The 15,899-nt window shown below is 29.0% G+C and overlaps 2 protein-coding genes across 2 annotated transcripts; both read right to left on the minus strand.

The window, feature by feature from the left end:
* Positions 1 to 37: 37 nt before the first annotated feature.
* On the minus strand, positions 38 to 1,178 carry LOC8283322 (flowering-promoting factor 1). The gene has a single exon (XM_048379939.1). The coding sequence runs from the start codon at positions 1,042 to 1,044 to the stop codon at positions 658 to 660; it is 387 nt and encodes a 128-aa protein (XP_048235896.1). The 5' UTR covers positions 1,045 to 1,178; the 3' UTR covers positions 38 to 657.
* An 11,240-nt stretch (positions 1,179 to 12,418) lies between these two features.
* LOC125369041 (factor of DNA methylation 4-like) lies at positions 12,419 to 13,454 on the minus strand. The gene is made up of 2 exons (XM_048370411.1): positions 12,848 to 13,454; positions 12,419 to 12,737 (listed from the first exon to the last, which is right to left on the minus strand). Exons 1-2 carry the CDS (start codon positions 13,280 to 13,282, stop codon positions 12,489 to 12,491), a joined length of 684 nt encoding a protein of 227 aa, XP_048226368.1. The 5' UTR covers positions 13,283 to 13,454; the 3' UTR covers positions 12,419 to 12,488.
* Positions 13,455 to 15,899: the final 2,445 nt, after the last annotated feature.

The following is a 15,899-nucleotide window of genomic DNA, read 5'->3' on the forward strand; positions in this document are numbered from 1 at the left end:
TAATAATAATAATCATAATAATAATAATACTTTATTTATGTTCATCCTTGAAATATATATATTTGTAATGAAATTTAAATAATTATTAAGATGATCCAATAACATTACATTCAATAGCTTAAACTTATGAGTGGAATGATTAAGTCTTTTACGCTGTGTATTGTTAAATCATTCAATCGCAAGACATATTGATCAAAGATTCTACCTAATGATTAAATATGAATCCAAAACTATTAAAATCAAATATATATTTGCTCAATTGATCAAACAGAATCTAGAAACAAAGAGTTTAGCTACAGCTTGATGACCTTTACTAACTTTCAAGAATTAAAAAGAAAGAAAGAAAATCCCAAATGCATGTAATGTGGTACCAACAAACAGTAACTGCAAGGAAAATATCTTCTTATATGTAAAAGAAAAAACAAAGAGAAAACAGCAAGGAAATGGTCTTCATATAATTCACATCCTTAAAAAGGAAAAAGAATGTAAAAATGAGTAAGCAGAAGGAACCCCACCTAAAGTTTCAAGAAAAGTGCCCCAAACTAGAACAGAAGCATAAATTATATATTTATATATATATATAGAATGATGGGTGTATATCATGTTTCCCTAATGCAAGGATAGTACGTAGTGAACATTAAATTAATGAAGTAGGGATCAATCTTTAGCCACAGGTTCACGAACTTCAAAGAAGGAATGATTCTTGACAACAATATCATACATATGGAAAGACTTGAAGTTGGCAAAACGGTTAGGTAGGGAGATTAGATGGGCGGAGTTGTCAGATTTGTGGAATTGGATGAGGTTGTTGTGCTGGCTGCATCCACTGTAACGAGTCCACCCCAGTTCGATAAGCCGCTGTTCGAGCTCAGAGTAGGAGCGGATGACCTGGTTTGTTGGGAGATAGACGAGAACCCTTGGTCGAGCACCTGGTGCTGTTGCTGTGCCTGGAGAAGGTGGCTCTTTCTGCTCGAAGGATTCTCTTGTAGGGTTGGTTATCAGGCGTGCTACTCCTTTCTTGTCGAATATCCACACACCAGACATTGCTGTAGAGAGGAAAAGGAAGACACAGAGAGAAAGAGAGAGGGGAGAAGGGCCAAGAATATATGTTGTAGAGTTAAAGAGTGGAAGGGATGTTTGTTTAGGATGTATTTATAGACGGAGGAAGAGTACAAACATTGTTAGTAATTCTGAGTGAGTTTCTTTTCTAGGCGGACCACACAGAATGAATCAATAAGTGTTAGGGTAAATAAAAACCTAAGTCTAATTTGGTTAACTCACTTGGCTGTTTAAAGGGGAGAAATAAAAACATTAGTTACTGGAAGAGGGATATGAAAACACATATTTCTTTCTATATTTTTTTCAGAAAATTCAATAGAAAGTTGCAATATTTTAGCAATTGGTGTGTACATTTCTTTTAAGAATTCGTAAACATAACTTACATCTAATTTTATTTTAAGGTACTAACTATTCAAATTATCATATACCATAACTAATAGGAGAGTGACACGTATATATGAGGATTTTATATTTTAGTATTGAATAATTGATATATATTTCATCATTTAAAACTAATGAATATGTGTCAATTATCTATCGGTTTGGTGTATAGGTGAATATACACCAAGCATATATGCAAGAACTTTTCTAAATTAAAAAATACAGATATTTATCCTATTTTGTAGGACTGATCATATTTTGTTATTAGCCATTTTTTTGTAAAATCTAACCGTATATATCTATTTATAAATTTATTAATCATAAACTTAAATTGTTAGTATCGATTAACTGATAACTAGTTAATCAGTATTTACGATACGGTTAATCGAATTATATTAAATTATTTTTAAAAATATAATAAAACTTTTAATTTTTGTAATGCTTCTTTTCTTTAATTAATACATAAATTAATAAAAATAATATAGAATAGTAGTTTAAAATTAAAATTATCTTTTAATTAGAAAAGTTAATTAATTAATTTATCATTTATATTCATATAAATTTAGTACTAAATATATAATGAATATAAATATTACACATAATTAGTAATTATAATAAATATAATAATTACATACCAATACTATATATGTTAAACATTACTTATATACATATAATCCGGATGGATAACCGAACTGCTGATTCTTTAATATATAAAATCAAAACTAAAACCACCGATTTGATTAATCTATTTAGTAAATTGATATCTTTTTTTTTTTGGTTTAAGGCCAATCTTTTTTTTTTTTTCGATTTTTTTCACCCTAATATTTTGTAAACGTATAGCCTTTGATAAAAAATAGATGGTCTTAATATCAAACATTATGTAGTGACTTTATTTGTTAGATTTTTATTTTTATTTTATTTCCATCACAAGTGAGATTGCTCTTCATAATCTGATAGTATTATATTTTAAATTTTAAATTTAATTTATAAAAATAGAATAACCCTAAAATACACCGACTGATATGTTTATGTAACTATATATATAAAAAAAAGATATCGAGTCTATTTTTAAATAATAAGGACTAAAATTTAAAGTTTTTCTTAATTAACAATCTTGAAAAATTTATAGGAAATAGTAATAATATATATTTTTTAGAGGTTGGAGTAAAACCACTTGACCAGTTCAGGATATACTACAGAGATGTCTGTTAACAGACCCAACCATGCATTCTTGAAAATCAAAAGGTTGTAATTGTAGAAGACCCACAAGCTTTTTGTCTTTGAAAACAATTGTATCTTGTTCTTGCAATGTTATCAGTGAGATCTGTGTCTAGAGGTGCAATTGACCCAAAAGTTTAGTAAAGCTGGCAACTCATGTCCTAGGATTCATGTCATATATGTGAGGCATGCTAGTGAAAGAATCCAAAATTCACTATCACCCAAAATTAGGAGATGATAAGAAATCACCTCGTAAGCAACCATATATCTTAATAACTAATAAATTATTATAGAATGCAAGAAAATACTCTTCAATCAAGATGATTCCAAAATCTCAAAAATCTCTCAAAGGAAGTTTATGAAACTAATTTAAATTGTTATTAATTAACAATGAAATTAGCACTTGAAATCCAATTCCAACACTACAAACCAAATAAATTTGATAGGTAAGAATCAAAAATAAAAATTTTAGTTAGAGAACACCACAATCGAAATAAATTTGATAAGTTCAAAGTTCATATAAGAACTTAAACAAAAACACTCACAAGTATAATGTATTATATCAATTATTAAAAGTTTTTTTTTTACAAATGGAGCTTAGCTTGATATTTATACCCAAAGCTAAACTTAAAGAAAATCCTAAATATGAATCTCTTAAATAATTATTGAAGACTTAATTCCTTAATTTGTAACTCCTAAATAACAACTCTCGCTCTTTAAAACATAACTTACATGTGGAAAGACTTATTTAAAACTCAAAATAACCTAATATATACCAAAATACACTTAATAAAATGTGTATTAACCATATATAGACTAGTTCCACTTTTATTTAACACAAAATATAACTTAAGTAAAATAAAGGCAGTAGGTTGCAAAGCCTGATGCACACCCATGCTTCCTTCTTAGTTATTAGATCTTAAATATTAAAAGGGTTTATTGGTTGAAACAACCCTTTTCGCATCATTAGGATTCATTGTGCTAGATGGCATTCTATTACCGTTTGAGATTACATGTTTATTTCCTTCACAATATTTGGACAAAATTTGAATGATGCAGAACCAATAGGCTTTTAAGATGATTCAAGTATCTACTTATTAAATAATAAGGAGGTTACATTCTATATGAAGAGGCAACATTAATTGCGAAAACTTATCAAATCTTAAATGTTACAAAAAGAACTCAAAGGATGGTGGTTACTTATGGCTTTTCAAATGCTATGTAATAAATATATTTTCCTTTCATTTGTTGGCTATATAAATAAAGCAAAATCTATTTGTAAAAAGAGCTAGAATATGTATGTTGCTTTGCAATGTAAGGGTTAAATCTTTTTTGTTTTTTTCTAAGATTTGAACTTATCAAAGATTATTTCTCTTGTGGCATTTTCAACTTATCAAGATTATTTTTCTTGTGGCATTTTAAACTTATCAAAATTATTCTCTTATAGCATTCTAAACATGACTTATCACTCACCTTCTCACCTCGTTCTTGAGTGTGGCATCAATATCCTTCTTTAAACTTTTGGCTCATGCGTCTCATAAATATTGGGTCAAGAATTTTAATAACACTAGTTCTTACTTCATTATAAATAATAGGTCAAGGTTTTAATAATATTAGTTCATGTTTTCATAAGCATTTAGGTCAAGGCTTGTTATTTTATTTAATAATCTTATTTAGAACTCTTCGTAAAAGAATCCCATGAGCATTGAGTCTCACTTTTATCTCTGAGGTTCGTATTATTTGGTATCAAAGCTTTGATACAAAATTAGATTTTAATCTGTCCTTTATTTTAGTTATTTGTCTTTTCTTTTTTTAATTTCGCATTCTTGTTTTTTGTGTTTTTCTTTTCTTCTTTTGTGTCAATAGGTTAATTGTTAAATACTTTCTTTTACATCTTTATTATTTTTCTTGTGTTTGAGTATTTATATTAATATAAAAGAAAATTTTGCAACACAATTCCATTAAAAAAAAGGTGAAGATTTGGGATGAATCTTTTTAAAGAAGAGGGGAATGATGCAGATCCAATAAGCTTCTTAACATAATTCTAACATTTACTTATTAAACAATGAGGAGGTTACATTCCATATAAAGATACAACATTAATTGTGGAGACTTATCAAATCTTTAATGTTACACAAAAAATTTAAAGGATGATGGTTACTTATGGCTTTTCAAATGCTATATAATAAATTTATTTTCATTTCACTTGTTAGCTATATAAACAAAACCAAATTTATTTGTGAAGGGAGCTATAATGGATTAAGCATGTGGCTTTGGGATGTAAGGGTTAAATCTCTTTTATTTCTTTCTAAGATTTTGAACTTATCAAGATTATTTCTCTTGTGGCGTTCTAAACATGATTTATCACTCACTTTCTCATCTCGTTCTTGAGTGTGGCTTCTTTAAACTTTTGGCTCATGCGTATCATAAACATTGGGTCAAGAATTTTAATAACATTGGTTCTTACTTCATTATAAGTAATGGGTAAAGGTAATAATAATATTAGTTCATGTTTTTATAAGCATTTGGGTCAAAGTTTGCTATTTTATTTATATTTATATTTTATTTAATAATCTTATTTAGAATGGTTCTTGGCAAAAAAATCTCATGAGCATTGAGTCTCACTTTTCTCTTTGAGGCTCGTATCAGGAGATCAAACAAATTTTTATTTCTTTTATTTATTTATTTCTAATTATCCTTTAGATTTTGAAAATGATATGAAAACATACAATAGTATAATGTGAAAATTGAGTGATATCCCCTTAAAATATATTGTGTCTATCATTTACATTAATAGGGAGAAATTTGAATAATGTGTTCATAAGTACTACTTCAGAGAAACATTTCCAGTAGTGTATAGGCGTATGCTTTAGCCTATTCCAAATAGTCATGAATGAGAGAGGAAGAATTTTTAAATATTCTGTCACGGTCTAATTTGCCTGACCGACATTAGAAAATGGTAGTTATAAAAACAAGCCAGTACAGTAACTTAAGGCATGCATAATAATTCTCAATATAATTCAACATTAATTTCACACAATATAGATACATAATTTAATATTGTTCTAGTACTCTTAATCATTTAATGCATACAAATCAAGTAATAATAACAATTTTTTGAATCGCCATAAAAACAAATACAAAAATTAGTTGCATGCTAAACCAATAAAAGAGACTGACAAATCCAGAGTCAAACATGAAAAGAATGTATGAAAGTAAAAATTATACTAAAGCCAGAAGATGAAGAGAGAAGGATTGATAAAAAGTGGATGTTGTAGGAATCGTATGGTAAACTTAATTTCAGATTATCAGTCTCGAGAATAAGTTTAGATCATATAATTTTAAGTACATCTATCATTAATATTTACCAAGTATAAATATATATACAATCATTAACTATGCAATTAAATGGAACAAAATAAAATCATAGACTGCATCGATAAAGCATAACATAAACAAACAAATGAGAGCATATCTCATATAGGAGAACCCTAACTCTCAAATCTAATAGCATGTGCTTTTTATTCTAAAAGGACTAGTGTCCAGATGAGATAACTTTTCAGTCAAAGACCTTAACTTCATTCTGCTCTCTTATATAAGGTGCTGATGAATAATGAAATAACTCTTCAATTAGAGACCTTACCTCCAGCAATACTAAACAGTCTCTTGAAAATTAGTCCTGAGAAACACGCTCGAATTAAGGCATTAATCATATCAATTCATATCTTACTTTCTGATATCTATTGTATACACATGATCCTAATATGACATCCATATTTATAAAAGAAGTCCAATAAGGGCAGAAAGTTAATATCGGAGCAAGAATAGGATGTTTGGACAAGAAGCAGCTTTTGACAGGCTTCTAGAATATTAGCATCCTAAAGTATAGGGATACATGAATTAATCAAATTGTACATCAAAATGGGACAGGGAATGTTTGATAGCATATATGTAAAAAATTGGAACTAATCACATAAGGCATCTTTTGGTTGTGGAGTTGTAAAAATTTCAAAGTTAAATGTGCTTGGTGCAGAGAAATTTTAAGATGGGTGTCCTCCTAGACAGTTTTCGAATCCGCTAAAGGAATAAAACCATGGGCTAGTAGAGGCCAAAACAGACAATATCTCATGTTATTTGGTTCCGGATCGTTACACCTAATACCGCTCATTAGACAGCACGTTCTGCTACATCTCAACATAAAATCACATCACACCATAACATCAATCGCAATCAATTAACCTTAAGGATGTGCAATGCAATAATATTTATAAATAAAATAATAGTAACAATAACAATAATAATAATAAGGCATAATTACTATATATTTTCTATATTTTTCTATATTAGATTACTTGTCCTTTAAATTTCTCTTTGTTCTCCCATTCTATAATTTTATATTAAAAAGTCATTTGGCTAATTTTTTATTAAACCAACGTTAGTTAAATTTGGTAAAATACTATTTACCTCTTCATTTTTTGTGTAATATATAATTTGTTCTTTATGTTATTTATTATGATCCCTTTAATTTTGAAAGTTAACACAATTAAGGAATTAAATTGATAGAAAAATATAATTTGACTCCTCAAATTCTTATCAAAATTACAATTCTAATATTTAATAAAATTAATAATAAAAGTTATATTTATTTTATTTTATTAATTTAAAATTAAGTTATAGAAATATTCAATATGTTGCTAAATATAAATGCTTTTAAAATGTATAAACTTTACTAGAATTACATTATGTTAAAAATTAGAGAAAGTGAAAAATACTAGTTAATAATTTTTGTTATACACTAAAATTGATTTTTTACTAAAATAAAATTTTATTATAATTTGATAAAATAAATTAATTTTAAATAAAATTGATACTTAATAATAAAAACAATGATTAAGTTGAAATATTTTTATCAATTTAATTTTTTAAAAGTCTTAACTGTAAATGAAATAGGTAATAATTAGTTTTATTAAAAAATAGTACTTTAATAAAAAAAATAAAAAGTAATTTATGTGTGAAATAAAAAAATCAAGAGGTCAATAGTACTTAAATTAACATTTTTAAGAACTGTTTAATAAAAATTTTAGTAGAAGAACTTTTTAGAATAATTATAAAATGAAAGGATGAAAAAGATAATAATTTTTAGATATTAATGATAATCGGAATAATATAATATAAAAATATATAAAGAGTAAACAGTAATTATTTTTTATAATAATAATAACAAAATTAGTTAATAACATATGTGGCATGGTAGATGAAATATGACGTCATTAACTCACAGATATGCTGATTTCTCCCAAATGATGCTTAGAAATCTGTCGCTAAATAATTAAATCGAGTTTCGTTTCGAGATCTCCATAGAAAAACAAAGAGAATACTATCACACACGAGTTTGACAAATTAAAACGGAAGTTTGCCCATCGGCACGCGTCGCAAAGTCGTCGGACTGACGACGGCAGAAGCTTGATTTGAGCACACCTCCACATAGATCGTAAAGTGGATAAAGTAAACTCTTTCCGCTTCCGCTTCTGAATCTGTATGGCACCGAAAATAGAATAAAAAGAATTTGTTGATTGTTTGCACTAGTCGAGGGATAAAATTTGCGGCACCTCCGTCAAGAACCTCCATGATTCCATCAGTCCATCTAAATAATATTAGAGAAAGGGTCAAAGATACCCTTGAACTTGTATTGTTAGATCAAATTAGTCCAATTTTTATATTTCCAACAATTAAAACCACAACTTCTATTTAAAGACCACATCAATCCAAATTATAGCTCACCTCCGGGCATGCACTCACTTGCCATGATACATTAAAATAATATTAAAATTGTAATATTCAGAAATTTTTTCTTAATAATGATAATATTAATAATAATTGATAAATAAGTTTTTATTTAAATAAATTTTACTTTATTTTACTTAGTTTAAATTGGAATGACTTAAATAGAATTTTAAATTCTTATGTTAGACAAATAAAGGAGTTATTTTCTATATCCAATTAGTTTAATTTTTAAGAATATTAATTAAGTAAATCCTTTGAGAAATAAATTATATTTTTGGTTACTCAAATTTTTTTCCAAAATGAACATATAAATAAATTAAATTCTATATTTGAGAATTATGGAAGAATTTGTACAAGATATTTTATAAAATAATTATTGAGAAAAATGGCATTTTAATTAGCTATTAGTATTAAATTTTAATTGAAAAATATTTAGCAAATTGATTAATTAAATTAATTTATGTTAGGATTAAATTGAAAAATTAATTTGGAATAAGGATTAAAGGTATAACTTTATTAATATGAGATTTTAATGGAAATTTGTATGTTTGGTATTTTTGTAATTAAATATGTCGGAAAGGGCTTTTTGATAATTTTACATTTAAAATCAAGGATAAATATATAATTATGTATTTTTAATAATTCTAATTTGGCCCAAATTAAATAGTTAGGGGCTTAATTGAAAAGCTAAAGGAAAGTTTAGGGGTTAATTGGAATTTCTGCAGGACGAAATTGTTGTAATTAAAAAAGTTGAGGGACCACATGGTAAAGAAGAAAAATACAAGGATCAAAAGTCGATATAGAAGAAAAGAAAGAAGAAAAGAAAGAAGGAAGAAGAAGAAGAAGAGGAAGGAGAAGGTCGGGCTTTGATGGCATGCCGGGGAGGCGTTCGTTCGGGGCTCAAGCCGGCCGAAGGAGCTGCTGGCATCAGCGAGAAAGCTAGCGGCGGTGGCGTCGGTAGGCAACGAGACGGAAGGGAAGTGGCAACTTTTTTGGACGCCGATCGTGGCGTTTCCAACGTCGGTAGCCACTAATTCTGGTGGCGATTGACTTCCCTCGGTTTGAGCTTCCTTTTGGCGGTAGCGGCGACGCATTTGGTGGCCAGAATTAGAAGATCCAATTGAGAGAGAAAGAAGGAGCAACCGGTATTTTCTAGCTTTTCCGGCGAGCTCCGACTAGCTTTGGTTGATCGAAGGGCATATCCGGACTTTCCTCAGCTCAAGCTTCGCAATGGCACCGGTTTCGTGGCGATCAGACTCCATTTGCAAATCAACGGTCGAGATCGTCTGTAAATCCCTTTGGATGATCGGGGGTCGGATCGAAAAATCGGAAGTGGGGATCGTCATTAGCGCGTCGTTTTGAGTCCGTTGGTGTATTTGGATCGTCGATCGGACTCCGGCGGCAGGAGGCGAGTTGACCGAGCGATCAAGCGTCTCAGTAATTTTCTCTGGCCCGTTAATTTTAGAATTCTTTGGTATATTATATGCTTATTGAATTGTGTTGAATATTAGAGAATATTGTATGTTAAAATATTTTGTTTGTCAGACTGCCTACCTTAAATCGTGTTTTGTAATGTGTGGCAGAGTCGGAAAAAATAGTGAAGTCTTAGGGACCCGACTCCCGTTAAAATAAATGTTGATTATTCGAAGTATTTTCTGGCAGGTCCTGTACCCGTTTTATAAGAGGTAAATATTTGTATTGTAGGAGAGGTTCTGCCAAATTTTCAGTAGAATTTACCCGAGTCGAGATTTTTAGATAGTCAGTCCTAGGAATCTAGACCTAGGGTTAATTGTCAACTGATTCAGCGTTATTGATAAATTATTTTTCGTGATTAGATAAATCCGTCAGTTCGGCTTGCTCCACCCGAGACATCGGAGCAGAGCTAGGAGGTCGTCAAAGTTGTGAGTTAAAGTCATATATCTGCTTATGTGTGTCATGCTAATTTTTTACGCGATATCTCTAATTAAATGATTAATATTTTGATTATTTAGTTACATACTGTTTATATATGTTTCATTTTTTCCGCATTATGATTTTATCGATTTTGTGTTGACTCGGGACGGGACGACAGTAGAACATAGTATTTTAATGAGTGCACCGGTATAAATCTGAGAGTGATGGAAAAAGAGTAAAATGGTAAATTTAAAAAGGAAAGTTTAAGACTTGCCCTGGTCGAGCATCACTTTCTGGGCTTAGTAGAGTGTGTTGCCGGAGTAAAGGTTCCTGGTCGAGCATTACTCTCTGGGTGCCGGCTTATTTGGAAACCTAAGTGACCAGACTGGACTTAAGGACCCTGGTCGAGCTTCGCTCTCTGGGCGCCAGTCTTATTGGAGTAAGAGAGCCGAAAGGCTAAGAGTGTTAGTGATAATTAAGTGTCTGAACTGGATTTAAGGACTCTGGTCGAGCCTTGCTCTCTAAACGCCAGTTCTGTTAGAATGAGAGAGAATCGAGATGTTTAGTGTTGGAATTAGGATTCTGCCGAGGCACTCCGTCCCGTAGTGCGTGAAATTATTTTATATAAGCATGACATGACACATTTATTTCTGCATAATTTATTATTTATTTCAAATTAAATAAAAGTGTTATGGAAGTGTTGTAAATGTTTTTGGATATATGATTTTAACTCACTCTTGAGACTGACAGTCTCAATTTTACTGTTTTTCAGATCCGTGATTGTTAGTCTTCCTGCGGCTCTTATCTAGCAATCTGTCTTCTTCATCATCGGGTGATGTAATTGATTTGGTATGTTAAATTGTAAAATCTTAGATTCTCCGGAGTAGAAATAATAGACTTGTTAGTTGTAATTTTACGTAGTTTCAGTTCTCGCCTAATTCTTCTGGCAGGCCGAATTAATTATGTAGAATGTAATAGTTAAGATAAATTATGACATCAGTAATATTAGATGAGATTTAATTGAGTTAATGAGTGTCAGGCTTACTACGAGATTCGATGGCCTTACGCCTATCAATTCCCTAGTGCCGGTCGCGGGCCCACAGATTAGTTCGTGACAAAAATATTTATTTTTTTGTTTCCTATTCTTCTTAAATAATAAAAATATTTTTATATTTTATATATATTTTCTCTTTAATTATTTTTTTATAAACTATTACTGTTGTTGCCACTCTATTTTCACTATTGTAGCATCTATATATTCACACAGCCACTAAACTATTTTTATCTAATGCATCAATAAATTAAGTAAAATTAATAAATTTAATTTTCTTAAAAAGACTCTTTTTAATAAACGCGTAAAATATAAGCATTGAATAAGATTAAAATTTAAATTTATTTGAACACAAAATAGGAGCAACGAGCTTAATTGTTATAAAAAATTGGAGTGAAGTCTATTTAACCCCTTGACACTAGTTCAAGAGGCTATTTATCCAAATAATATTTGCATGGTTCACATGCAGGATCATCAAATAGTGAGTTACACTTAGAAAATCTGCCATCTCCATTGGAACTTCTCATTGATTGCAAAGAAAAATGAATCTTCTGATGCTGACATAATTCTTTTGTAATATAAAATTGGAAGATTTTAGTTAGCTTTTTAAAAAAAAAAAATTCAATTGGTCGGGTCCATAGTTGCCTTGCCATGTCATAATCTAATCAGTACCACGTCATCAAGTTATGACACATCACCAAAGCTTAATAATGAAATCATCAGCTCTGTTTGCAGTTCTTCTAACTAAAATTACACAAGAAAAGATTAACCTGTGGCGTATGTCCTCAACCACCACATTCTCAACCGTAATTCACAAAAGCCAATTTTCCAAGTGAATAAACCACCACATTTTTTAAGAAGAGAGGTGTCTAATTTGAGACCTCAATCTCCGACACTGAGTGTCTGACAACCCGTAGTGATTTGCAAGTCAGTTTATGTTGATTGAATTTGAAGCTCCAAATAAATACCATAGAAAAACAAAATTACCCTTCTAGTAATCAAAGCTTACAAACATAAAATCCAAATGAAAATAGCCTTTTTATACGTAAGCTGGAGCAAAAGGAAACCCAAAGGAGGTTACGATAATACATCAGAAGAAGCTTCATTTTCTTGCTTCATATTTGGCCTTCGCATTTCTTATTTTACACAGCTTCAGCAGGTGTGCCACGCCCTCTTTCATGTCTGCTGCCTTCCTGTCTTCCTTGAAATTCCAGAGCTCAAGCACCGGTTCCCTACCGTTCGGATTATATTCGTTAATTTCCTGCAGGGCTCTTGTCACAGACTCGTATGCTCGTTCACCGTATTCCTTGCGAAGATCTTTCAGGTTTATGTCAGTTTCATCTATCACTTCCTGATCCAAATATTGCAAGAAGAACATTAAGACTTATTGATTATTACGAGACAGACACTCAAGACTATTTTGGGTACTAGCTAATTATAAATAAAATGTGAAGAATATACCTTCAGTTCTCCTGTTTTGTCCTGCAGCATTTTAAATGGATACCAACATTCATCCTTAAGAAGCTCCTCCCAAAGCGAAATTAACTCCGTAGCTTTTTCTTCAGCCTCGAATTCGCCATATTTTCTCTTGGCAGTTGCGTAAAATGGGTTGCTATCAAGCTCCCCCATCCTCTTTGTACGAATGTTTGCACGGCTGCTAGGAAATTCTGCAAAACCCTGTATTAAAAGACACATCGAATTGCAGCAGTAGATCATGACATGATGCATGCATTCTAATGTATGTGGTCTGAAACTATTTTCTAAGATTTGTTTGCTTACTCGAATTAACTCCTTGTGAGCTTCCTGAAATTGATCATTAGCTTTTCTTTCCTTAGTACAACGAGCCTCCAAATCTCTCACTTTCTCGTCCTTCTCTTTCATTTCATTTTCCAGCATTACCTTCTTTTTCTCCAACAGCTGAATCCTCTTCTTGTCCTCTTCGTCTGACCTTGCACTTCCTTCTTTCTCTAGTTCGATGATTCTTGTTTTTTTAGCAGCGAGCTCTTTCTCTAACCAATTCTTTCATCTTGTTTCTTCCTTGTTCTCTGCGAGTTAACAGAAAACATTGCTCAATTAATATTGATTATTTCTTTTCAAAAAGCAACATCATATATATATATATACACATTTGTACAGGCATGGAAAGAAATTAAAGGGGCAACAAGTTCCCGTTGATTCTTCTGCTAACCTCAGTCCAATTCCTAAAGATTTCTCCATCATTCGACAGCTATAACAAAGAAATGAAAGAAAAAGATCAATATATTATGGTTTCAGATGAAATAACAACTCAGATCGAAAACTAGCTATGGAGACGGTAATCTCAACTTGTAATGGATGAAATCAACAATAAGATTCATTGTATGCAATATCCAGGCACTCAATGAAGCTTTCTAATGTTCGAATTTATAGATAAGTGTATCAATATTTAGAGTATTGTGCATTGCACTAAAAAGTCTAATAAAAGAGAAAATGGTTAAAAATTGTAATATTATTTAAAAAAAATTAAATTTCTTAATTATTGTAATGAGTCTTGACTTGGAAATTTGACAAGTCTTGATTGACTTTAATATTTATTATTTATGTTATTTATTTTGTATTGGCTTCTTGTTTAGTATATACCTCCTGATTTTTATTTTAAGATATCAATTTTCCTTTGTATAATTTCTATTATATTTAATTTTTTTTTTATATTTTTACAATATTAACTAATTTTTATACGTCCAAAGTCAATGTAGTCAAGAACTAAATTGATAAATAGAATTATAGTTTAGGCCTTCAACTTTTACTAAATATGTGAAATTATAATTTTAGTAGGAGCAGTAGTTAGCTTTATAATAACTCAATTTAGTATTTAATAGAATAAATAATTAATATTTTTTATTTACTCTAATTGTAGCATAATTTAATTCTAAAAAAAATGTTTATATTTAGAGGACATCATCAAATACCATATAGTTTACTTTTATTATTATTTTGATAAACACTAGAATTAAACTACAATAAAAGTAAAAATTTGATTAAAATAATAAATTTTGAACGAATTCATTACTTGATAAGAAGTTCAATCATCAAATTATAATTTAATTATTTGACTGCATTGACTCTGGATGAATAGGGATATAGTTAGTTTTGTGAAAACATAAAAAAATTTTAATATATTAAAAACTACACAAGGGGCAACAAATGTATTAGATGAAAAAATAAGGGGTAAATAGTAGTTATCTCATTAAAAAATTGACAATTTTCTCATCTTATATGACATATAACTAATTACAAATTGCATAAGAAAATATTCTTCAAAATGCTTATGTTACGAAAATAAAATTTATAAATTTATATTTTTAATTAATTTAAGGGATAAAAATATTTATTTTTAAAAATAAAGGCCTTGAATTTAAATTATTCGTATTCTATATAAATTTATTTTTACAACTAATGTAAATTAGATTTTTACTAAAGTCTGCAGAGCTTAATTAGGCTTAAATCACGCTTAAATCTTTAAGCTTATGCTTAAATTCTGTCTAGCTTGATTATTTAAATTTAATTGTTTAAAAATATATTAATTTCTTATATATATTCTTTTAGAAGAATTACATAAAATATTATATCTTTAAAAAGATATCATTTTTACTGTACTTTTTAATTAATTAATTATTTATTTCATTTATACTAAATTCAACTTTTTCTTATATTATTTTTACTGTTATTGCCACTCTTTTCTCTTTTTCTTTTTTTCTTTTCTCTTCAACAAAGAAGAGCTTGTTTAACAAATAACCACTTGGTCATTTTAATTTTTCATTCTCCTTTTCAAAATCTTCCATAATCATTTTTACTATAATAACTCATTCCTCATAATACTTTTAGGTCCTTTCTTATAATACTAACTCTACTTACTCATTAATTAATTATTTTAATCTCACTCATTTTAAATATTAAATTAATAAAATTGCTAATTTAATTTAATCATTTCGACTCTTTCAAAACTTAAACTTATTACTATTATTATTATTATTATTATTATTATTATTATTATTATTATTATTAGTATTTCTCGTCACGCGTTATGTATCTAAATTATTATTATAAAGTTATAATGTAAAATTATTTAATAAATGAGTATATATTATAATATTATATAGTAAATGGTCCTACTAATGAAGTAGTAGAATAATAATAAAATTGAAAATGCTATATTAATATATCAATAAAATAATTTGTATAATAATTAATATATCAATAAAATAAAATTGAAAATGCTATATTCTTTTTTTTCTATGACTTGTTATTCATTTTTATAAAAAGTTGTATTAAATTATTTGAATCCCATCATATGTATAAATATAGTATGATATATAGTAATTCATCAATTTTTTATAGGATTAGGAATATATATGAAATTATTATAGAATTAGAATTGAATTAAAAAATTAAATTAATTACGTATAGAATTAGAATGATATTAGTAATTATTTATTAATTATAAAATTATTTTAGTCAATTCAGAAATTCCCCT

The sequence above is a fragment of the Ricinus communis genome, chromosome 1, assembly GCF_019578655.1.
Source record: "Ricinus communis isolate WT05 ecotype wild-type chromosome 1, ASM1957865v1, whole genome shotgun sequence".
Taxonomy (NCBI): domain Eukaryota; kingdom Viridiplantae; phylum Streptophyta; class Magnoliopsida; order Malpighiales; family Euphorbiaceae; genus Ricinus; species Ricinus communis.

Bases quoted from the DNA above. Each gene is read 5' to 3' on its own strand.
- LOC8283322 (XM_048379939.1), bottom strand. From the start codon at position 1,044: ATGTCTGGTGTGTGGATATTCGACAAGAAAGGAGTAGCACGCCTGATA.
- LOC125369041 (XM_048370411.1), bottom strand. From the start codon at position 13,282: ATGCTGGAAAATGAAATGAAAGAGAAGGACGAGAAAGTGAGAGATTTG. The intron at 12,738-12,847 runs GTATATTCTTCA...TATTTGGATCAG, and splicing joins ACAAAACAGGAGAACTGAAG to GAAGTGATAGATGAAACTGA.